General features: G+C 36.6%; 1 protein-coding gene and 1 long non-coding RNA gene across 5 annotated transcripts in view; both read left to right on the top strand.

The window, feature by feature from the left end:
* Nucleotides 1-3,195: 3,195 nt before the first annotated feature.
* LOC125316167 overlaps nt 3,196-25,677 on the top strand; it is a 71,922-nt gene continuing 49,440 nt past the window's right edge. For 3 of the 4 annotated variants that reach the window (XR_007199483.1, XM_048283652.1, XM_048283651.1), the window contains exon 1: nt 3,196-3,365. Coding sequence is in view for 2 of the 4 variants with exons in the window: in XM_048283652.1 (XP_048139609.1) it covers nt 3,230-3,365 (136 nt within the window). In the remaining 2 variants the exon portion in view is untranslated. Of the gene's footprint in view, nt 3,366-3,485; nt 3,562-25,677 lie in introns of all 4 variants that reach the window. The other variant, XR_007199484.1, reaches the window with a different exon arrangement.
* On the top strand, nt 8,194-8,802 carry LOC115738208. The gene is made up of 2 exons (XR_004015104.2): nt 8,194-8,452; nt 8,758-8,802. It is a non-coding gene; the product is annotated as an uncharacterized LOC115738208 (long non-coding RNA).

Here is a 25,677-nt window from a genome sequence, read left to right as displayed (position 1 = left end):
TGATAGCATCTACTATACCAGGAATATCAATGAACCCGATTATTGCAATTGCTCAGGATATCCTTTTTTAGCTTCTATAATCTATTTCTTAGCTCAAGATCGATCTTACTAACTGCAATTAAAGAATTAGTAAATATGTTCCGCCCAAAATGGGAATGGGCTAGGGTTATGAACTTATAATCTAGAATCTGATGATCGATTCTATGATTATAAGTTCCCTTGTTCCTAATAGTGATAATCATTGATGTTCCATTTGCTGCTGGATGATTTATGTGGAGATATATATTTATGTCTTTGTAATTTATGGACATTATTTAAAAGATGATCTCGAGTGAGTTAAAATATTGAAAATGAGGATAAAGATCTTCCAAATTATGCGCAAGTTTGCGTCAGAGTTCACCTCCAACCGATTAAGCCATCAACTCTTGATTTCAACAAACATGTGAGACGTGCAAATACCTTTTTATCTCAAATTTAACTCTTAACCGTACAATATATTCAGAGGTGGCAACAGTCGGGAAAACAAAGTCTATTTGCCTCTTTCTAAGGGTAAAATGATGACTTCCAGAAGCAAATACTTTTGACTTGAAATATGAACTTTGTTATAGTGCTCACGCTTGACATTTCTAAATCCACAGATTTAGTCCAGTTGGTTTTTTCTAACAAATAACCAATAAAGGCGGCACCGTTCACTTTGTGAAAAACCAACGATCTTAAAAAAATTTTCTTCTTCTCTTAGCTGTTTATACTTCCTAAGAATACAAGTCAAAGAAAAATATTTTCATTGTCTGATGACCATGATAACATTTTCGATTTCGACTCATTCTTTGAGTCATGAAAAGTATTTTTTAAATAAGTGATCTTTTGCGAAACCAACAAACAGAACCGTAGATAATTAATTTCGCCTAACCAAAGCAAAGAACTAACAAACCTAAGTTCGCCAATGCGGGTAAGTTTTCGCATGCCAACATTTACATTATGACTGGAACCTGTCGAGTTCAGAGGCGCTTTCTAACGAAGTTTGTTAATGTCCACTCGTGATGGACCAACACAAATTGAACTTTGCTGGCCAATTAAGGATCGACATTCTTAATTTACGTGAACGATGATTCTCTTTTTCCCAAATAGGAGTTACCAAGTATCATATTCGAGGTTCTCCTATTCTTGATTTCGAACGTAGCCGTTGTCGTTGCCCACAAAAAATGGTTCATCTTGAGGGGATTTCATGGATTGAGATTGGGATTTTTGAAAGGCGGCGCTACTTTCACCCCATTTTAGCTAAGACACTCTTTTTATCAGTTAACTTACCGAAATACCCTCCTCTCTCTCTTCAATTTAGTGTTTCTTTTTTTATCAGGCTATTCCACAAAATTGCCTTTATTTCTATCATTTCTCTCATTAATTTCACAATATAAATATTTCATTACACTCATTAACTTATCAATTGTACCATATCTTATTATCATTTTACCTAGAGAAATTTATGGTCTCATATTTTCATTCACAAGAAATTTCTATTTATGACAGCTTATTAACACGATTAAGTACATTTTTTTAAATAGTGTGAGTGAAACTATATTTTAAAGTCGAAAATTTAATTTAATTATTTATACGAAACTTAATAAAAAGTGGAAAGAAAAACTAATAAATATATGAAAAAGGTTAATTTGTTAAAAGTGTGATCAAATGTCATATGTTCAGACCATATCTAAATATTCAAAAAAGGGTAAACGCCTAAAGGAAATACATGAAACTTCTTGTTGTTTAACTTCTAAGATGAAGAAAGTAAATGATATCGATTGTAATTTCAATATCATAGTAAGTGGATCAAAACTTTAAAATATGTTTAAAACTTACCCCTAAAAAAATCTTACACGAGTTTGAAAGTGGAGAATGTGCAAATAAATTTTCAATCCCATCTTGCAATTCATATTAAACTGTGAAAAGCTCAAAAGAAAGCGCAAATTAGGATGTTTAACTTTATAAACCTACAAATTTATTCTGCAGAATCACCCACAACGTCAAAAATCTGCTAGATAATCAGATTGAGCTATAATTTTGAACTTTGAAATAAGTTTTAAAAAATAAACAGTTAATTGAATTCATAAGCCGTTGCAACCGGAAGTTTTATAACATTTTATAAACTTTTGTAATTGAAAAAATGAGACCATAAATTTAAATAGCAACCTTCTCTAGGCAAAATGATAACATGATGCATCACAAAGTAATATTTTATTGGATGTAATTTAACAGTTATATTGTGAAATTGATAATTTAAGAGAGAAAATAGAAATAGAGGCGATTACGTTGATTAGGATGATAAAAAATAAACAATAAGTTGAAGAGAGAAAGGGATATTTAGGTTTATTGATTGAAAAAATGAGTGTTTTAGCCAAAACGGGAGTGCAAATAACGTAGTCTTCTTTGAAAGAGGATGACAGAAATGGAAAATTGTGGAGGGTGATTGCAAGAGAAGGCCATGGGAATCGTACAATTCTTCTTTTTTTCAGCTGTTTCTAGTCAATTCGACCTGGCCTGGCCTAATTTGCCTTCAGGACTTTAAAGCCTGAGTAGATTCTTCAAACGAGTCCCACATGAATTTGGGTCTTTTCAAGAATTTGTGCAAGGCAAAGCAAGCGCCCATGAGTTCATTCGGGTCGTTTCAGCTGAAGCTGCTGAAATTCTTTTCCCCGTAATTCGTGTTTAGAGTTCCAGCATTTTGCGTGAACGCTTGAAGCTATGTTTGGGTGAAGCACGGCAAAGTAATGCCCATGAGTTCATTTGTGCAGCACTTCGTTGACTGGCCTGTTCCTATGGATTCTTCTCTTTCCATTTTGAATCGGGGACAACTCTTTTTTAAATGCTTGTATGTAAAGACACTTCGTGCTGGGATTACAATTACACAGTACAGAAAGAGTTTTTTAGTTTGACTTCTGGGTGCCATTTATCATTGCAATCGTATGCAATTCATTCAATTCCATCGTTCCTGGGAGATTTCTGCTGTTGCTGATTAGTCCCTCCTCTTTTTTAAACAAGAATGTTCAAAAGGGATAATTTATTGCATTTGATGAGAATTTCACTTTTGTTGAAATTAGAGAAATTTGCCGGCTATATATGATTACCGGTCGTTTAAGGTTCTTAAGAGTTAAATGTTTGGAAGATGTCACCCTTCAATTGTAAGTCCAAGAAAATGTCCATTCTCAACTTGAGTCCTCTTGCACGTTCATGGATGAGATTCTGCTTCCTAATGTTAATCAGACAAATACTGCTCCGGCAGTTGATTCTCCAGTATCAAGTAAAGCTCATCATGGCAAGTGGCCTTAGTTTTGCTGTAGGTGGAAGTGGATCAACTCAGAGAAGATCTGGTGAGTCCTTTGGCCACATCAGACGCTGTTCCATGAAAGCGAGCATTGTGTTTTCATTCGTTAAGATGGATGGCCTTGATGGACTGACCGACCATTATAGTCATTTCTGAGCATGTTCAGTTGCCAGGAGTCCAAAGGGGGAACAAGGGTAACACGTAGGATCAGACATTTCCAAGTCTATTCTGTTAATCAATAGGTTTGCGCTAGCCCTCAGTGCCTACTTGACTCGCATTTTGGTTACTGATCTGGCTCATTTCAGTGAGGAGAGTTGGGCATTTTGATAGGGATAAGGCATACATGAGATGTGATCTAAACTATATTAGTAATCCGGTTGGCCTTCGCCCTGAAGTGGAATTGTAGTTGCTGGAATTCCAGGACGCATCATATGCTAATCATGAGAACTTAAGCATTTTCAATACAAAAGTTCTCAGTTTGGTGGTTTGAATGTGTCAAAGGGGGATTTTTTTTTTTTTTATCAACTTTCTCGGTATAGGGTAAAATTTGAGATTTACTTGTTTTCGGTCAGTGCAGGTAAGGAGCCTCTAGTCAAATTCCCTCTTGCTGTTAGATTTAAAGTAGTCAAAGAAGTGCCAAAGTATTATGATATGATTCTGCCAAACTTTCTTGGCACATTACAAAGGCGCATACCAGGAGAAGGCGAATGTACGCGCCTTGTAACTCCGGAGCATTCGATTCCACTAGGTTGGTTAGACTGTGATCTCGTGAAAGTCAGGAGACTTGGAGTTGTGGAGTTCAAGGTTCACTTTGTCACTAAACATGGCATTAGGCATGATATTTGTCCGTACGGGGGTTTGAGGTTAGGGTTTTCAAAGACATAAGAAGTTAAGCTCATTCGAGACGTCCGCTAATTGCTTAGAATAAATCGATGGGAAGAAGTTTCTCTTGATGGCTAGATTTCATTCTAGTTTCTTTTTAATCTTTCAATAAGTTGGGGATAAAGTTGATTGTTTTCCTCTAATTAGTTCCAGGATGAACAAGCATCGAGTTGCAGTTCTAAGTTACCTCGTGGCTCACTAGTGATACAGCTTTCTCTTTGGGCTATTCAGTTAGATCCGAAGTAACTTTTTGTATTCACGGTTTCGGTTTGAAGTCTGATATGGTATTCATACTTCGATTATATTGACCATCTCAGTGGGATGTGGTGTGGGCATCTTTTGTATTATGGTTGCTCTAGGAATGATAATTGCTTCTGTGTCTTCAGATTAGCAAGCCAGATGATTGGCAATAGACTCCTGATCCGAAAAAAGGCACTTTGAGCATTTTTTTAGAGCACGAGAAATGTAAGCTCTATGAGCTGCTTGTACTACGTGTTCATTTATGCCCTAGTATTAAGAAGCAATATCACGAAAAATCTTAAATTAATGTATTTATAATAAATTTATTTTAAATTATTTTTTTAATCATAAAAAATTTCAAACTAGTACATCTAAATAAATTTACCATAGAAAAAGCAGCAGGGTGTAGTCCAGCCCTAGTCATTATTAACAGTTTTCAACTTGAGGAGTGAAGTCACCCATTAGATCAAAGTGCGGGTCATAATAATTCACCTATACACTTCCTGTACAAATGAAGAGCTGTCTTCTTTTCCGTGCAATTCATCTGTAGGCTACAGTCTTGTCGGTGAAGGAATACTGTAACAAGATGAAAGGACATGTAAAGTAAAGGTGAAATAGTACTTGCAGTGCGTCCCTTCCTTTCAAGTGTGTCCTGTGGCTAGAGTCCTCGGATGCCAAGGACGAATATTTTCAGCTTTTGGGAGAAAAAATCGGACAAGCATCTGAACAAATTGCTTTCAATGTTAGACCATTTTATCTTTTGCTTATTCGGCTACTTTTACAATTGAATGCTGAAGCCTCGCTATGAATGTTATCATATCACGGGACAGTAGAATGAGACGATTATCGATATGAATAAAATCCTTAAACTGTTTTATTTAAATTTTAAGATGTAAAATTTGAAAATATTTTTGGGTTAATACCATGAAAAATCCTAAACTGGTACACATGTGACAAATTTACCCCAAACTATTTTTTTGACCACGAAAAACCCCAAACCGGTACATATGTGACAAATTTACCCCAAACTATTTTTTTTACCACCAAAAATCCTAAACTGGTATATTTGTGACAAATTTACCCTAAACTAATTATTTTGACCACGAAATACCCTAACCCAGTACACATGTGACAAATTCACCCCCCGTTAAATCGTCACTTTGTTTTGGCTTTTGGTCCACTACGGTATGGGAGGACACAACCCTTGGTGCTCCACCCATCCGTGCGCTATGGATGGTGTCATCGTACAAGAAGAGACTACTGAAGGAAGGAGGTTCACGATTTGACATAAATAGGTAAGCCTTAGGGGCAGCCGGCGGCGAAGATCCCGACCATGGAGACCATGGGGATAACCCGGTAACAATGATACGGAAAGCAAGTCTTCGATCTTACAAAGAAATGCGATGGCTCGAAGACCTCGTCTCTAATGCTTTTGCCTTCCACGAGACCGTACTTGTCATATCCGAAGATCGCCTATCTCAAATTGATAAACCTGTAACAAATAGAGGGTTAAAACCCCATATTGGTATACCCGTCAACTATCACATGTCACTAAATCAACAATTTGATAGTTAAATTTAATGAAAATTAACGGAGGGTAAATTTGTCACATGTGTACCAGTTTAGGGTAAATTTGTCACGGGTGTACCGGTTTAGGGTTTTTTGTGGTCAAAAAAATAATTTGGGGTAAATTTGTCACAAGTGTACCAGTTTGGGATTTTTCATGGTATTAACCCAATATTTTTTAAAATGAAGGGAGAAAAAAGTATTTGAAGACACTGTTCAGGATGGTCTTTGTTCATAACTCTTTGTCTTTATAAAACGTGTTTTTTTTTTCTCTTTTATTGCTGGAGTCTATTGTTTTAGACTTTGAGAATGATGATAAAAAATAAAAAAAAAACTAGTACAGTCTAGCTAGCCCAAGGATGTTCACGTGCCATGACTGTTAATGTTTTTGCTTATATGTGGGGAATTCTTTGTGAAGTTCCAAAAAGAAAAAGTGGGTCTGCAACTTTTTCTGTCCTTTTCTCTCTCTTCCCCGACTCTTCCTTTTCCCGTCTTCAGGTTCTGCCTGCCTGCGTCGACGATGACACCTCTCTTTCACTCTCACTCTCTCTCTCGTTTTCATTTATTTCCCAATTTTGGTTGGTGAGTCAGGGTTTCCTGCATTTAAACCAATTAAGTTAAATTTCAACGGATCCTCTTTGAAATTTTGTTGTCAAGTTCGCCATTTGTTAGAGCATATGATCATGAAAAAACTTTCAATACATTAAGGTTATTCTACTACAGACCCATGTTGAATTTATGTAGCATGGAACTCAAGAAAAAAATGGGAAAATTTGTCCAAAAAAATAATAATGACAAAGAACAAAAAGGAAAGGAAAAAAAAGTAAAAATAACAATAAAACTAAAAAATCTTGTTAAAATTGTCAACATTAGCACGGTTGTGCCACATAGGAAATTCAACTTTCACATCGCGATTTTTCATCAAAATTTGCTAGATGGACTTAAATATGTTTAGGACTAAACTGGCACTAATATAATAAGTTTAGGATTTCTTGATACTTTTTCTTATAATTTGAAAGGGAAAAACTCAACTCGAACTTTTTTTAATGAATCATTTATCCCAGAGGCTAACATTTGCGTCCATTTAAGTTTCGAAAGTACGACAAAAAAAAAAAAGTTTCGAAAAGAGTTGGGTAAAGTTCAAAGTTCTAGGGACTAGGGATTAGCTATATTTTCCTTCATCCAAATTGATTTGGCGTAATTAGAATAATCTTGACCAACTCGTCATCAAATTCAATACTACTTTACAGTATTTAATTTTTTTCCATATATGCTATAGGTACGTAGAGAAAATGAGGGAGATTTAGAGAAATTAGAGGAAATTAAATTTTGAGCGACGATTAAATAAATATTGATGAAATGCCAGAAGCAAAATTGGTGATATATATGTGAAATTATGTTTATGTGATACTGATGGACCTTCAATTAACACAATATAAATATCAAAATAAAAAATGAAGTGATGCAAATATGATAAAAAAAAAGATTAAAATATAAAATATATTAGAAGAATCTAATAAAATATGTATAAAACGAAAAGAAAAGAAAATGAATTACAAGATCCCTCTTTTTTTCTTTTAATTCAAGAGAGGGAACGAGGGGGATGGAATATAGCGACGCCACTCTCCTCGCCTTTTTCTTTAAGGGAGGAGACGCTCTCCCATCACTCACTCTCACCGCCTACCCTCCGTAGCCAACGTCATTCCCCACTCGGCCGCGCGAGCCGCACGACCACCGCGGCCGTCGCTTGCCCCCAGCCCCTTTCCCTTCGTCGGTTAAGTCTCACTGGCTGTTCGCTTTTTTGACGCCGGTAGCTGCGTACCGTGGCTGTCCCTCGTCGCTGCACCGCACAACTCCAACCCCTACGTGCCCTTGTTTTTGACAAGAAGATAGTGCGAGTCGGTTCGTTTCTCATAGAAGACTCCACAGTCGGTGTTTATCCTCATCGGAGACGACGCTAACTGGAGCTGCCTCGTGCTTGCACCGCGACCGAAGGTAGGACTGCAAAACGTTCTTCTTAGTCTGAAAGTAAAAACTAGTGCGTGGTGATGTTGGTGTGAAAACTGAATAGTGTTGAGGTGGTCGGTGACGATTTGGTCTGAATTTTTACTGATCGTGGTGCTATGAAACTGGAACTTTAGTTTTTGTCCGTATAGAATCCTCACCAGAGCGTTTAGTGTTGAGGCAGAGCCTTTCTTGGATTCCAATGCTCTGCTCGAACGAATTAAATAGCCATTTCTTCCCCCCTCCCCCTCTCTCTTACCTGCACACATTTTGCCTTTGCTTCTTGCAACAGCCCAAAAGAAAGAGCAGAGTTTTCTCTCTCATTCAGCTCCTGTTGCTCGGATCTGTCAAGCAACATTCCCTCCCTTCCCCCCCTTCCATTATTGTGTACCCCTGCTTCAACTCCAAGTCATGAGTAAAGAAGAGATTTTGAAGATCCAGGTGCTTCATCTGTCTAAACTCCCTCCCTCCAACTATTTCTCTGTCTGAAAAGAAAACCAGCTCATTTAAGAGCTCCCCAAGTATTTTGCTCCTCTGCATTTCACTACACCCGTTGCACAATGTCTTTGCTCTCTTTTTCTCTTCTTTTTTCCACTCTTGTTTTTTGCGATTACTTTGTCTTTGCTTCCTCACCTGCTGTGCCCATTTGTCCTGGTGGAGTCACTTTTCAGCTTCCGTGTTGTTTTATGGGTGGATCATTTCCTGTTCGTTCATATTTATTTTCCTGGGTTTTCTTGTTCTTGCAGACCTGCGTTGTGAACATACACTGTGACGGGTGTAAGCAGAAGATTGACGGTACTGCTTCTTTTTCTTGTCATCAGGTCCTTTCCATTTCAGCAATTTTTGTTTTTACGTGAATTTTTCAGGTCAATTTTCTAATTTTTGTTCGTTACAATTGACTAGAGGAGCAAACTGTGAAGAGGGCCTAATTAGTTTGGGTTTCAGAATTAATTAAAAAATCAAATAAACTGACTTGGTAAGATCCAATCTTTTTTGTGAAAATAGAGTTTTGAGGCTGATGTTGTTGTTCACAAGGTTTCCTGACTTGGATTAGAATTTTTCCAATGTTTTAAATAAATTTTGTTAGTGAGAAGTTGTAGACCAAGATATGGCTCTGAGTTTGCATATACACTGATAGACCTCCTTATAATTTCTCTGAAGATTGTCAACCAGAAAGAAAATCACATTGGGCAGATTTTTGTGAAAGAACATCAAGATATGCTCAAGGAGGCAAAGAAATGGATGAAACACGCATCTTCATTTTGCAATGTCGTCGCCCTCTTTGCTTGGTCGATAAATCATTTGACAACTCCGAGCACACGAAGATGGCTCGAGGTAATTCTGTTAATTTGTTTAATGTATGTACCTATACGACATAAAGCATATCATTCACAAATCTCATTGACTAGAAACTTCAGGGACAAGGACTACATCTGTGTGTATATATCAATATCTAAACCATGATGTATGTGCCTAATTCATCTTATTGACAGAAATTTGTCAAGAGAAGTGTCAAATTGCCAAGTAGAACTATTAAGAATTGTATGTCTGGATTTTAGTTCATGAAGATTGATTGATCCAAGTTATTCTCTAAAATATTCTAAATTAGATTTACACATGCATCTTTTTGTTCGTCAATTATTCTCTAATTGCTGACATGATTCTTCCTCTCCTTTCGTAGTGGCGGCAGCACTTAAGCCGTTCAAGATATTACTATGTGTAGTACATTGCATAAAAAAGATTGGAGAATCAAAGTTGATGCACATCAGCTTGCTCAAGTTGGCAAATCTCGCTATTACCAATATAAAGACAAAGATGACAACTTGCCAAATACTTAAGTTTCTTTTGAATTCACGGACGGTTTTAACCATTGCAGAGTTCAGAATCTTTAAACTTGTGAAGGCATGCTTTAAACATTATCCGGAGTTGATGTGGGAACTAATAGAAACAGTTGTGAAAGCAAGGGATGTTGATTCCTTCAGACAACTCAGCACACCTAAGCTAATTTGACATTCGCGTGACCATCACCAAAACCTTGATGGGATCACTAGTAGAGTTGTCGCAAGAAAGTCTACAGATAGATATTCCTAAAGGGGTTCTACTACTGCAGAGGGAACTGCAATGGCTTGATGTCTGTTCACCAACTTCAACTAGTGTGGGATTAAGGTGATGTTAATATTGATGTTGATACTGATAGGTCTCTTTAATGTTTTTCTGAAAGTAGTGGAAGGTATCGTATCTTCTTTGCGAAGTAGACAAACATATTGGAGAGGTTTTGCGCAAAAACACGAAGATATGGTTAAAGAGGCGCGGAAATGGGTGGGCACCACATTAGTATCATGTTGTACCATGGCGACTCTCATCGTAACTATAGTTTTTGCTGCAGCATTGAGTATACCTGGAGACGTCAACAACATCAGTATATCGATCCCGACAGCTATGAAGAAGATCATAGATCTGAATATTTAAGCTCAAGGAGTTCATTTCCCGCCTAACTCATTATTTTGTTGAGGCATGCCTTTCGAGTTAAAGAGGCGCAGAAAGAGATGTTAAAGAGGCGCGGAAATGGGTGGGCACCACATCAGTATCATGTTGTACTATGGCAACTCTCATCATAATTATAGTTTTTGCTGCAGTATTTACTATACCTGGAAACATCAACAACATCAGTATATCGATCCTGATAGTAATGAAGAAGACCACAGATCTGAATATTTAAGCTCAAGGAGTTCATTTCCCACCTAACTCATTATTTCGTTGAGGCATGCCTTTCGAGTTCATTTCCTGCCTAATTTCTTGGAATATGTTTGGCCTAAGTTTTTTTTGCTTCTTTTGCTCCTCTATGTGGAAACAGGGTGTATTATTCTGTATCCGAGCATTAGAGATACTAGGTGCTGGAACTGTTCTGTAGCGCTTTGTCATTTGCAACTACTAGTGTTCTGTTTCCTTTTGTTGTATCCTCAGCAGTAATGATTATTTGCATTCACTCTTGATTATGGCTTTGAATGTCAACTAGTTTCACGTATTAATTACTCTATGCAAAAACAAAAGGCAGAGATGAGACAGGCCTCTGATCTGCATATTTAAGTTCAAGGAGCTCCTCCTTAGGATGTGGCAATGGGCTCCGTGTACGCGTGCACCTGATGATTAGTTGCCACTTCCATTTTTCCCCCAAACCCGTCTTAGAATATTCTCCAGATAAAAGATAAATTCATAACTGTCTTGTTCTTTTAGATGGTCAATTGTCCTCCCCATGAGTTGGGTCGAGGTTTCTGGATTCCTCTTATTTCCAAGGGGTTCATGCAATAGGTTTGAGGGAGAAGCACTGGATTGCAAATAAGTTCTGAAAGCATGAAATATGTGATCTACTATGGTTGGTGGCTAAAAGTAACATATAGTTCTCATTTGGCAGGCTATCTTGCCCTACTTTCCATGTGATATCTTGATTGCAATGCGTATGCATCCCTCATGGAAATTGAAGCTGCTGCCTCTCGTTCAAAAACAGATTGCCGTCCTGCAGTCAGAGCTCTAGAAATTCCCATTCCACCACCATGGAGTACTACTTGCGCTTTTGACAAATCATCTACTACTGGGGTAGATCCTCTGATCCCCAGTGGAAGAATCACAAGCAAAGCAGTTCTCCATCAATCTTGATAAATAGCAACTCCGTTGTGACATCATCCAAACCCCAAGAACATGTGTGTAGTTTTAGGGGTCTGTAGCCAGGACAAACAAGGAGCTGACTTGCTTCCTTAATACTTTTTCTTAGAATTAAATTGTATTTGTGTCAGTTTAGTTCTAAACAATTTAATTGGACTAATTTAGTCCTAAATATATTTGAGTCTATTTAGCAAATTTTGGTCAAAAATTGCGATGTGGAAGCCGAATGTCTTACATGGCACCACCGTGCTAATGTTGATAATTTTAATATTTTTTTTAGCTTTATTGTTATTTTTATCTTTTTTTTTCCTTTCCTTTTTGTTCTTTGTCATTATTATTTTTTTGGACAAATTTTCCCCTTTTTTCTTGAGTTCCATACCACATAAATTCAACATGGGTTTGTAGTAGAATAACCTTAATGTATTGAAAGTTTTTTCATGATTATATATGCTCTAACAAATGGCGAACTTGACAATAAAATTTCAAAGAGTATCCGTTGAAATTTAACTTAATTGGTTTAAATGCAGGAAACCCTGACTCACCAATCCGGAAATATCCGACCAAAAAGAATTGAGAAGTAAATGAAAACTAGAGAGAGAGAGAGAGAGAGAGAGAGAGAGAGGTGTCATCGACGCAGGCAGGCAGAACCTGAAGACGGGAAAAGGAAGAGTCGGGGAAGAGAGAGAAAGGGACAGAAAAAGTTGCGACCCATTGTTTCTTTTTGGAACTTCACAAAGAATACCCCACATACAAGCAAAAACATTAACAGTCATGGCACGTGAACATCCTTGGGCTAGCTAGACTGTACTAGTTTATTTTTTATTTTTTATCATCATTCTCAAAGTCTAAAACAATAGACTCCAGCAATAAAAGAGAAAAAAAAAAAAAGCACGTTTTATAAAGACAAAGAGTTATGAACAAAGACTGTCCTGAACAGGGTCTTCAAATACTTTTTTCCCCCTTCATTTCAAGAAATATTTTCGAATTTTACATCTTAAAATTCCAATAAAACAGTTTAAGGATTTTATTCAGATCCTTAAAATTCCAATAAAACAGTTTAAGGATTTTATTCAGATCCATAATTATCTAATTCTACTGTCCCGGATATGATGACATTCATAGCGAGGCTTCAGCATTCAATTGCAAAAGTAGCCCAATAAGCAAAAGATAAAATGGTCTCACATTGAAAGCAATTTGTTCAGATGCTCGTCCGACTTTTTCTCCCAAAAGCTGAAAATATTCGTTCCTGGCATCCGAGGACTCTAACCATAGGACACACTTGAAAGGACGGGACGCACTGCAAGTACTATTTCACCTTTACTTTACTCGTCCTTTCATCATGTTGGAATTCTGCCCAAAATCTTAATGAGCTCAGCATACACGGACAGTATCCTCAAACTATCAGAGAACGCTCTTTACTGTTGATGCAAGGCGACAACAACTAGGGTCCAAGTAGACACGGCCGGTTCCGGTTCAGGAACCGGCGGTTCCAGTTCCACGAAAAGGTGGAACTGGAACCCGCCGTTGGAAATTCCGGTTCCGGTTTCAGTTCGGAACCGGCGGTTTATTCTGGTTCCTTTTTTAATATTAATTTTTAAAATAAAAAATAATAAAATAAACATAATAAATTATAAATTATAAAATACAATTAAATTGTACATTGTAATAAAATATGGGAAAAAAGAGAGAGAGGAGGAATGGGCTTGAACTTAATGAATTATCATTAAGCGCCTACATATCTTCTTGGGGATAGAAGAATCAAAACCCATGTAGTTCTTTTACCTTTGAGAACCCCAACTTACCTCATCGTCAATCGTCACTACCCGTTGTGGTACCCGTGGCGGTGGTATCTCCAATATCATCACTAAAAAATTCGTGTTCACTATCTAGCTCTTGGTGTCGATATTTCGCCATCGTCCAATCGTCGACACAAGCTTGAGCTTCAACAGAGTCCGGGCTTAATCTTGAACGGCGAGAGTCCAAAATTAATCATCCAACACTAAATGCTTGTTCAACCGCAACCGTTGAAGAATGGGTTGCTAATATCTGACGAGCGATGAGGGCGAGAACTGGATAATCGATTTGGTGACTCTTCCACCACTTGAGGATTTCGAAATCTGTACTATGTTACGCATCACAAAACTCAAATTGAGTGGTTAAATATTTTTCTAATTCAGAAATACTACATGTTGCCCCTTTTTATTTTTATTTTTGCCTACTCTTAAGCATATTATACCCTCTACTAAGTGAACTACCACTTTCGCTACGTGAAGCGATAGATTGTAAAGATCCAGAATCACTTAAACCATATCTACTACAAAATTCTCCATATAATGCTACTATAGATTCTTTAACATCTCCTAGTATATTTGAAATATTTATTGAATCTTCGAAATGTAAACAATCATGATAATACGCGCTCAAATAATCTAGTAAACCGTCTAATTTAATACGTGGATAAAAAAAAATACCAACTAAATAGACAAAAGGAATTTGCAAATAATAATGCAACCATTTTTCTCGCATTACTAAAATAGTTCGAGCTAATTCGATATCATTTTCATATTCACTAAAAACATTACTAATATTAACACACTCTATTAAAAATAAATGCGTAGTAGGATAATAAATATCAGATAAAGTATTAATAGCATCATTAAAAATTTTTAAAAAATCTAAATTTTTTTTGCAAACGTCCCAATGTTGAGGAAGTAAAGTAATTTCGGGAATATTTTGTAAAATAAACATACCTAATAAATCTTTATAATCAAAAGTTTGCCGAAGCAACTCGTACGTAGAATTCCAACAAATCGGAATATCTTTTGGAAATCTTCTTGCCCTTCTCCCATTTTGTTTACAAAATTTTCCCCATGATTTCATAAAATGGGGACGACTCCATAAAAATTTAATTGCACCCTTTATTGGGTGAGAGAAGTGTCAAGAGTTCGTAAACTATCTTGTACACATAAATTTAAAACATGACAAGCACATCTAATGTGAAAAATTTGTCTGCCAAAAGTGGGTTTGCAAATATTTTCTAATTCGAGAATAGAAGCGATATTTGCGGTGGCATTATCAAAATCAATTGAAAATACTTTATTTATCAAATTATATTCTTCTAAAACTTGCCTAATTATTTTATAAATATTATGAGCCGAATGTCTTTCATCAAAAACTCGGAATGCAATAAGTCTTTTTTGCATCGTCCAATCGTCACCTTTCCAATGACACGTGACACCCATATAAGAATGAATTTGCCAAGGATCACTCCAAATATCGCTACCTATATGCACACGTCCATTGAATTCCGCAAAAAATTTTGCTAAAATTTTTTTTCCTTTTTTATAAAGATGAAAAAGTTCGCGTTTAAGAGTATTTTTTGGAATAGTTTGCGCTTGTGGAACCAACGCAGTATTTATCAAATATTTCATATTAAAATTTTCACCGGTATTAAACGGAGCATGATCAAGGGCAATATATTCAGCTAATATTTGTTTATAAAGTGCATCGGTGTAACGAAATATAGGATGAGGATTAGAAGTGGCGTACCCGGAAATTTGTTGTTGCGTATTGTCGATCCCCGCTTGCGTTGGATGTTTTTTCGTCAAATGCCGATGGAATGTTCCATAGCCGTCTCCTTTCATAAATTTATATGTTTGCGAACAATATTTACATTTTATATTATACTTACCTTCCCCTTCATCACGTACCTTGTCGAAGTGTAGCCACAAGTCGGATGCGTTATCTCGGCCCTTCCGTTCCGGCTTATTTGCCGTTGGCGTTTCTTCGACACCGGTGGGAGGATGAAGACTTTCTTGTGTTGGGATGTGCTCGACGTTCGGAATCGGGACATAATTGATATTATCGTCGTCGTCTTCCCAACACGCATACTCACGAGGATCATATTTAGGAATGGGATGCTCGGAATCTCCCATAGTCATCTTGCCCTTGTCGGCATTTCTGCTTCCACTTGCTATTTTTGAGAGAATTGATCGGAAATCCGATTGAGAGAATTGAGTCGGGATTGAGAGAATTGGGAGAATTTGAGCGATTTGAGAGAATTTGAGAGAATTTGAGAGATTGTTCAGAGAATTTGTGATAAAAATGAAAATGGGAGCATATGTATTTATAGGCAAGAATTATTTTTAATTCTTTTTTTTTTCCCAACGGCCAAAGAGCCGTTGGTTTTGGGGGGGAGAAAGGCGGGGTGGGCCCGGGCCCGGGGCCGAGAGCGGTTGGGCTCTCTGCGGTTGCCCCCACGGGCCACGGCCCCTTTTTTTTTTTTTTTTTCACGGTTCGGAACCGGCCTAGAACCGGCGGTTCCGGGCCGGTTCCCACGGTTATGAAACCGTGGGCCCGGTCAACGGGCCGGTTCCAGGCCCACGGGCCCAAATGGCATTGTCTAGGTCCAAGGATACGAATCTAAATACCGCATGATTTCTTGGGGAAAGAGGATGAATGTGAGAAACTACGGCTCTTGCGGTCTACTGTCCACAACCCACGACATGTTAACACACTTACACAAGCGGCAGAAAGTAGTTAAGCTAGTGCCAAGAATTGAATGTAACCTAACCCCACTTAACTTCTTCTTTTTCTTAAATAGTTAGATAATTCACTTAGGAGGCACCAAAGGGGATGGCAAGCCAATTTACAAACTTAGCCACAAATAACTTAGGGTATGCATGAAAACACTTCAGAAATTATATTTCTTTGCCTAAAGTCTATCTCGCAGAGAAATGTATTTGATAAAAACTTGATCGAAATAGAAATCCGTTTGGTAAAAAAATTGACTTATGGTAGGATTTTTTACTTCTGATAGGATTTTTGACCAATTTTGAGAAGTAAAAAATTTTAACTTCTCGGCTTCAAAATCACTTCTTGGACCACACCCGCCTCCGCCGATCACGATTCTTTGTGACCGCCACCGCCGATCGCCGCCGCCGACCACCGCCACCATCGACCATAGCCGCCGAAAGTCTTGTTAATAATGTTTTAAAAGTAGAAATTTTTAACGGTTATCAAACGAATTTTTTGATCAAAAGTCAATCTGAAGCAAAAGTAGAAAAATCAACTCATACTTTTTAGGAGAAGTAGAAAAATCAACTTATGATTAGAAATTGATTTCTCATGGAGAAGTGTTACCATGCGCGCCCTTATATAAACAACTTCAGCTTCAGGAGAATATAAATCATATGTCCTCCCCTTTTACCAGGCTGAAATCATTTATGGATCATAAGAGGGTGTTATGAGTAAGTCATAGATGCTAAAACATGAAGCCAATGTGAGCTTCCCAAAAATCTGACAGTTTTCATTTATTCAAGAGGCCTACCAAAGATCCTCCCCAAAGGTTGGGTTGGGATCCAAAATCATCGACAACTCTAGAGAAAGACGCAACAATATAAGCAGGTAAAAGGAAGATCAATAAGAAAAAGGGGGAAATCACCTTAAAAAAGGTGACAGAGAAATCTTACGATAGGTCCCTAAAAAGTTAACCTTGATAGACATAATAATATTTCCAAAGATCAAGAGTTTTACTACTTGCAATTTCTAAACATCAAATCCACAATGTGTTGCTAGACATGATCGGCACTAATAAAAGTGATTGCAAGTGTAACAGCCCAGCAGCTTCAATCTGTAACCTTTACTTTACATGTCCTTTCATCTTGTTGGAGCCTATAGAGGAATTGAATGGAAAAGAATACGGCTCTTCCTTTGTATTTAAAGCGTGATGAATTATGACTCGCACTTTGACTTAGGGGGTGACTTCACTCCTCAAGCCGAAAGCTTATAATAATGACTAAGGCTAGAGTACACCCTGCTTTTTCTATGGCACATAAAAAAAAAAATTCCTGATTCTAATCAACAAATTATCCTCTCATCCATCTGTCTGTGCTAGTGTCCGCTTCTATAGAGAAGAGGGGAATGAGGGATGGGGAGTAGACGAACTGGGCCATTCTATAATCAAAATTACCTTAAGGTTTACCAAGAAAACAAAAATAGAGAAAGAGAGAGAGCTTCTCATGAACACAATACTTAGTCACAGCACGAAAGGTTGGAAAGTCTGCATAAAACTCAAAAAAGCCAATAATACTGAGACATAAATAATCGCGTAGTACAAGCAGCTTGGAGAGCTTACGTTTCTTGTGCTCTGAAAAAATGCACAAAGTACTTTTTCCGATCAGGAGTTTGTTGCCAATCCTCTGGCTTGCTAATCTGAAGACACAAAAGCAATTACTTTTTTTAACTTTTTTTAATTTCCCCGCATTATTTTAATTTTTTAAAAATTTTAAATATTTTTTAATTCCCCCCTCTTTATTAAATTTTTTAATTTTTTTTGTTAAATTTAAAACCTGTTTTTATATATTTTTTTTAAGGTATAGACTTTGTTCTTTTTTATGGTTCTAAAAATGATTCTTTTTTCAGAATTAACTTTTTTTATCCTTGCTTTGTGCAAAACTGTTCCCGGTGATTCTTTTTTAAGAATCAACTTTTTTTATCCTTTTTTATCCAAAACTATTCCCAAGAATATAATCAGAATCATTTACGTTACCAAATATGTTTTTCATCATTTTTTATTCCGAAAAACAGAATAAGTGAATCGAGATTTGCCAAACAGACCTTAGTCATGTTTCTCAAAAGCGATTATTGAACAAAGAATCAACTTTTTTTTAATCTTATTTCTTTTCCAAATCTATTTTCGAGAATATAATAAGAGAATTTGAGAATCAAAATCATTTACGTTACCAAATAGGTCTCTCATCTTTTTCTGTTCCAATGAATAGAATCGGAGAATGAAAATCGTTGCTAAACATGCTCTTAGGTTTTTCATCTTTTTCTGTTTTGGTCAACGAAAAATCCATACACAAAATTAGGAAAGTAAATTCCTAATCTAAAGAAGTGAAAACACCTTCCAAAGTTGCTCCTATCAAATTTTTTAATTTTTCAATTTTTTGATTATCTAATGTTTTGCATTTATATTTCAATTTATGATTTTTCTTATATTTAAATTATTTATTTTTAAATTTTTACTTTTCTTATTTCTTTTCTTTCCTTTTCTTTTTTTCATTTACCTTTGCCGCTTGCCGAACTTTGGCAACAACAGTCGGTTGGCAAGCCTCGAGCTTGCACGTGGCCGTCGCTAGTCGATCTCGATGCAAGACTCGCAACGAAAGAAGAAGGAAGAAAGAAAAGAATAAAAGAATAAAAATGCAAAACATAATTCAGAAATTCAATTTTTGTTGTCTAAGATAAAACCATGAAATTGAAATCATCTTCTAAAACAATCACATCTCACCAAACAAAGAAAAACATATCGTTTCCTGCAAAATGATTTTCAAAAAATGATTTTCTTTTTTTATGAAATTTTTTGTGAAACAAACGCATCGAATATGTTCACCTAAAAATTCCATTAATTGAATTTCTTACTTGTCTAAAACCCACTAAAGGAACTCGCGACAACTATGGATTAATTAGGGACGCTCGCGGAAATTTATGCCTTTGAGTTGAATTCATCCCCCGCGCGGCTAAGGCTATACAGGTTTGTGGTGCCCCTAGGGCCTGCTCCAGTAGATGGAACTTCCATGTCGTGAAATTTAAAATTTTTGGGAGTGAAAATTGTAGAAATGCATGGAGCCCATAAAAATTAAAAGTTGAAAGAGACGTACCTTCAGCAGTACTAACCGATGGGAGAGATGTCTCACTTGGGATGCGGTGAACTCATCTCTAATTGAATCTCGTTTCTGTTTGTCATGGTTCACTCAGGAGTTCATCAATCGGATCCCGCGTTTTATACTTAGCAAAAACACGGCACAACGAGCCGTACTGACTAAAAAGTACCAACACTTTTTGGAGACCCATGTCGAATTGTGTTGTGTCCGACGCACTCATACGTCGACACTTTTTGACATGTGACAAACACGTGATCAACACCTTAGATACGTCAGCGATATATAAGTCTAGCATCTCGACATGTTATTTCGATAAACATGAAATTAATTTTAAGCATTTTTAATAAATTAGTGATCAAAATGTAAATTTATCAAAAATATATACTTAAATTATGTATCCAGTCAACTCAAAATTAATATATACAGTCATAAAAAAAAATAATCGTGAATTCCTAAATGAAGAAAAAAAAGAAACTCATTGTTGATATATATAATTTATCATGTATATATATATATACGTACTTAATCTATAATGTGTCTCAACGTGTCGAGATTTTCTACTTTTTTATAAATGACGTGTCATGTTGTATAATGTAATGTCATGTCATGTATCGATATCGGTGCCACTTGGCGTGCCGAAGAGACACGCTTGGCTTGCCGGCATGAAGAAGTTGGCCACGGCAAAGAGTGGAGACGCCGGAGGAGTCTTCCTTTTGCACTCTCCTTTCCCCTGCGTCCCCGAGCTCCCCCTCTCCCTCTCTGTTTTTCCACTCTCTGCTCGCGCTGTCCCACTCTGTCGGTGTCCCGAGCTCTCTCTGAGTCTCTCCTTCAAACCCAGCCTTCTCTCGCTTTTTCCCTCTTGGTCACGCGGAGAGGCAAGCCCTCGGGTTGCCTAGGCCTGAGACCGGCTGCCCGTGAGAGGAATTTCAAAGGAAAAAATGGAAAAGGGAAAAAAAAATGTAAATGATAAAATTCGAATTTATTTTTATTTGTTTTATTTTTGCCCTAGCCTTTTTGACCTAGTCAAGTACACGTGTTACATTAGCAGCTGTATGTGGCCCTTCTTCTTCTTCCACGGTATTCACAGCAGCTGCAGCAGAGAAAGACCAGCTGAACACGCCACCCATTTCCAGCTGGTTTGGTCCCTTTTTGTTTGGTTCAATCTCTGTCCAATTTCTATTTTCAATCTCTTTTCCGTCAGGCCTACAGGGAGGTAATAATGTGATTAAAATGCCAGACCAAGTGGGTGATTAGAGGGATGAACATACAAGATGGGCATCTCGGGCCTACTGGAGACAGACTGCAAAGTTGTGCGGAAACGTCGACCACATGCTCGTGTTACTCTGAATTTTCTAACTTTGACGGTCGGAAAATTCGGGTGTCAATAAAGGTCACAAATTATTTACACACTTTTACTCGTTAATAGAAATAACGGGAGTATTTTAATTAGCAAACAGAAAGACGCTATACGTAAAAATTACCTCGGATCCGAGACGAATTAATCGAGAAAAAACTTGAATTTGCATATGACGCCAAACCCAATTTGTTGACATTTCGACCAAAAAGAAAAATAAATTTGTTGGTATTACTCGATAGGTTTCTTGAGCGATTTACTTAAAAAAAGTTTCTGATTTTTATTTGAACGGTGGAGACACACAAAGATGCAATATTTGCAAGAAAGGTTACGAGTGTGAAAATCGTCTAACCATTGTGTCGGCCTCCGATATTTTTGCATAAGTACAAGAGAAAAGACTAGGGGTAGACGTGGCCATTCGGAACCTGAAGCCTGAAACCGGCCCTCAAGGGCCGGTTCCCACCCGTAAAAAAATAAAATAAAAAGGGGGGGGAGTCGTTGCAATTTGCAACAGCCAAATTTAACCGCCTCCCAATTTTTTTTTTTTAAAGTTAAATAACCATCCCCTTCTATAAAAATATCCATCTTCCCCCTTTCATTTTTCTCACAAATCCTCTCAACAAGTCTCTCAAATTCTCTCAATCCGCTTAATTCTCTCGATCCCACCTCAATTCTCTCAATCGGATTTCCGATCAATTCTCTTAAAAATAGCAAGTGGAAGCAGAAATACCGAAAATGCCAATATGGAGATGGGAGATTCTCAGTATCTTATTCCTAGATATGATCCTCGTGAGTATACATATTGAGAAGACGATGACGATAATATTGACGTTGCTCCCATTCCGAACGTCGAGCACGTCCTAACGCAAGAAAGTCTTCATCCTCGTGCGGGTGTCGAAGAAACGTCGACGGCAAATAAGCCGAAACGAAAGGGCCGAGAGAGTACATCCGACTTGTGGCCGCACTTCGACAAGGCATATATAATGAAAGCGAATGTAAGTATAATATAAATTGTAAATATTGTTCGCAAACATACAAATTTACCAAAGGAGACTGCTACGGAACATTCCATTGACATTTGACAAAAAAACATCCAACCCAAGCGGGGAAACAACAAATTTCCGAGTACGCCAATCCTAATACTCAGCTTTTATTCCGTTGCACCGATGAACTTTATAAACAAACATTAACTGAATATGTTGCCCTTGATCATGCTCCGTTTACTACTGGTGAAAATTTTAATTTGAAATATTTGATAAATATTGCGTTGGTTCTGCAACCACCAATTATTCCAAAAATTACTCTTAAACGCAAACTTTTGCATCATTATAAAAAAAAAAAATCTTTGGCAAAATTTTTTGCGGAATTCAATGGACGTGTATATTTAGGTAGCAATATTTGGAGTAATCCTTGGCAAATTCGTTATTATATGGGTGCCACATGTCATTGGATAGATGACGATTGAACCATTCAAAAAAAACTTATTGCATTTCGAGTCTTTGATGAAAAGCATTCAGCTCATAATATTTATAGAATAATTAGGCAAGTTTTAGAAGAATATAATTTGATAAATAAAGTATTTTCAATTGGTTTTGATAATGTCACTGCAAATACCGCTTCCATTCCCGATTTAGAAAATATTTATAAACCCTCTTTTGGTGGACAATTTTTTCATATTAGATGTCCTTGCCATGTTTTAAATTTATGTGTACAAGATGGTTTACGAACTCTTGAGACTTCTCTCGTCCTAATAAAGGGTGCAATTAAATTTTTATGGAGTCGTGTCCATTTTACGAACGCATGGGAAAAATTTTATAAATAACATAGGAGAATGGCAAAAAGATTTCTAAAAGATATTCCGACTCATTGGAATTTTACCTACGAGTTGTTTTGTCAAACTTTTGATTACAAAGATTTATTATGTATGTTTATTTCGCAAAATATTTCCGAAATTACTGTACTTCCGTAACATTGGGACGTTTGCAAAAAAAATTTAGAATTTTTGAAAATTTTTAATGATGCTACTAATACTTTATCTGGTATTTATTATCCTACTACGTATTTATTTTTAATAGAGTGTGTTAATATTGATGGTGTTTTTAGTAAATATGAAAAAGACATTGAATTAACTCGGACTATTTTAGTAATACGAGAAAAAAGGTTGCATTATTATTTCAAAATTCCTCTTGTCTATTTAGTTGGTATTTTTTTTTATCCACGTATTAAATTAGAGGGTTTATTAGATTATCTGAATGTATATTATTATGATTGTTTACATTTGGAAGATGCAATAGATATTTCAAATATACAAGGAGAGGTTAAAAAATCTATAGTAGTATTATATAGAGAATTTTATCGTAGATATGGTTTAAGTGATTGTGGATCTTTACAATCTACCGCCTCACGAAGCGAAGCTGGTGGTTCACTTAGTAGATGGTACAATATGCTCAATAGTAGACAAAAAAATAAAATAAAAAGGGGGCAACATATAGTATTACTGAATTAGAAAAATATTTAACCACTCAATTTGAGTTTCGTGATGCCAAACATAGTACATATTTTCAAATCCTAGGGTGGTGGAAGAGTCACTAAATCGATTACCCAGTTCTCGTTCTCATCGCTCGCCAGTTATTAGCAACCCCTTCTTCAACGGTTGTAGTTGAATAAACATTTAGCGTTAGAGGATTAATTTTAGACTCTCGCCGTTCAAGATTAAGTCCATAATCTGTAAAAGCTTAAACTTGTGTCGACGATTGAACAAAGGCTAGATTTCGACACCAAGAGCTGAATTGAGAACATGAATTCTTTAGTGAGGATTGTGGAGATACCACTGGCATGGGTACCATAACGGGTAACGACGATTGATGATGAGGTAAGTTGGGGTTATCAAAGGTAAAAGAACTACATGGACTTTAATTCTTCTATTCCTAAGAAGATATGTAGACGCTTAATAATAATTCATTAAGTTCAAACCTATTTCTCCTCTTTCTTTTTTTTTTCCAAATTTTATTACAATGTACAATTTGATTATAATTTATAATTTATAATTTATTATGTTTATTTCATTATTTATTATTTTAAAATTTAAATTTAAAAAACGGAATCGGAACCGACCCAAAACCTTCGGTTCCACCTTTTGTAGGAACCGGAACCGGCCACGTCTAATTAGGGGTAAGCATGATTCCGTGGTAGAACCCGAAATCTAGAGAATCGGATCGATGGAAACCAATAAGTTCCAAATTTCAGGATATGGAGGATAGGTTTTAGGTTCCACAAATTAAAGAACATGTTCTAACGAGTATGTTTTAGGTAAGTGGAACCTAGAATCGAAACCTGGAACCCGGAGCAATTTTTTATATCTCTTCTTAGTATATGCCTATACGCCATCCTGCGGTATTTCATAGTGTCCGATAATGAGTGTGTAATCCGGAACCACGTTATCATTAAGATTTTTTACTTTGTTAATGTTTCATTTTTTCATGTGTTTCAATATGAGTTGTGTTCGGTAGATTTTAGCGACAGACGATGGTCATTAAATGTGATTATTAACTGTAATCGTACAACTAAGAATACATGTGGAACCCGGAACTAACCCTAAAATCTGTGACATGGTAGGCTTTAAATGGAACTTGCATAAAACTTGGAACTGCTCATCCTTAGAAAAGAGTCAATTAAAACGAGTATAAAACCGCTTCTTGTAGTTTTCTTATGAGTTTTGTCCTTTTTTCTTAAATGACAATATTTTGCGCCCTTGATTGCGATAAGGGTGTGAAAATCGCCTAACCGTTGTGTCGGCCTCCGATATTTTTGCATAAGTACAAGAGAAAAGACTATGAGCGAGCATAGTTCTAGGGTAGAACACGAAATCTAGAGAACCTAATCGGCTTCAAGTTTCGGGATATGGAGGGTAGGTTTTAAGTTTCACAAATTAAGGAACTTGTTCTAACGGGTATGTTCCAGGTAAGTGGGACCTGGAATCGAAACCTGGAACCCGAAGCAATTTTTTATATCTCTTCTTAGTATATGCCTATATGCCATCCTGCGGTATTTCAGAGTGTCCGATGATGAATGTATAATCCGGAACCACGTTATCATTAAGACTTTTTACTTTGTTAATGTTTTATTTTTTCATGTGTTTAAATATAAGTTGTGGTCAGTGAATTTTAGCAACAGATGATGGTTATTAAATATGATTATTCGCTTAATCGTTCAACTAAAAATACATGTGGAATCTAGAACCAACCCTAAAATTTGTGACATTGTAGGTTTTAGATGGAGTATGTACATGACCTGGAATCGCTCACCGTTAGAAAAGAGTCAATTAAAACAAATATAAAACTGCTTCATGTAGTTTTCTTATGAGTTTTGTCCTTTTTTCTTAATTGACAATATCTTGCACCCTTGATTGCGACAAGGCATGCATCTAAGAAATTTACCTTTAAATTCCAAAAAAGGGCGTGGAAGGATTCTTGCTTTTTGAGGGTTATAATTGATTCGACAAAAAAAAGGGATTATTAGCCGTCCACCACTACCGTCCGATGACTTCCAACGACTGACGCCACCATCAATTAATGCTCTTCACTAATCGGTTGTTGTGGATCGTGCCCTACAAGTTGAGAATTTGATAGTGCACATAGTAAATACATGTGGATCGTGACATAGTAAATACATGTGTATCAATATTTTCAAATACTTTTCCGCCCTCAAACGTCTCGCACAAAATTTTGGTGCTTGATAATACAATTTTCTGGGTCTTTGGTACCAATTTAAGATTCGAAATTAAACAAAACTCAAGACAACTCCCACCTAGCTTTGGGTTTTTAGCATTTAATTGATCAAGATTACTATTGGATCATTTCATAAACGAGGAGTAAAAGATGTGTTTATTTGAAATCTAGCGGCACGAGAAAAAAGAAAGTCAATTTTTTGGAAAGGCAACTGTAAATCGTGCAAGAAATGAGGTGCACAAATTCTGAGACAAAAAT

The sequence above is a fragment of the Rhodamnia argentea genome, chromosome 8, assembly GCF_020921035.1.
Source record: "Rhodamnia argentea isolate NSW1041297 chromosome 8, ASM2092103v1, whole genome shotgun sequence".
Taxonomy (NCBI): Eukaryota; Viridiplantae; Streptophyta; class Magnoliopsida; order Myrtales; family Myrtaceae; genus Rhodamnia; species Rhodamnia argentea.
The sequence above is the reverse complement of the archived record's forward strand: the minus strand, read 5'-3'. Positions and strand labels throughout refer to the sequence as shown.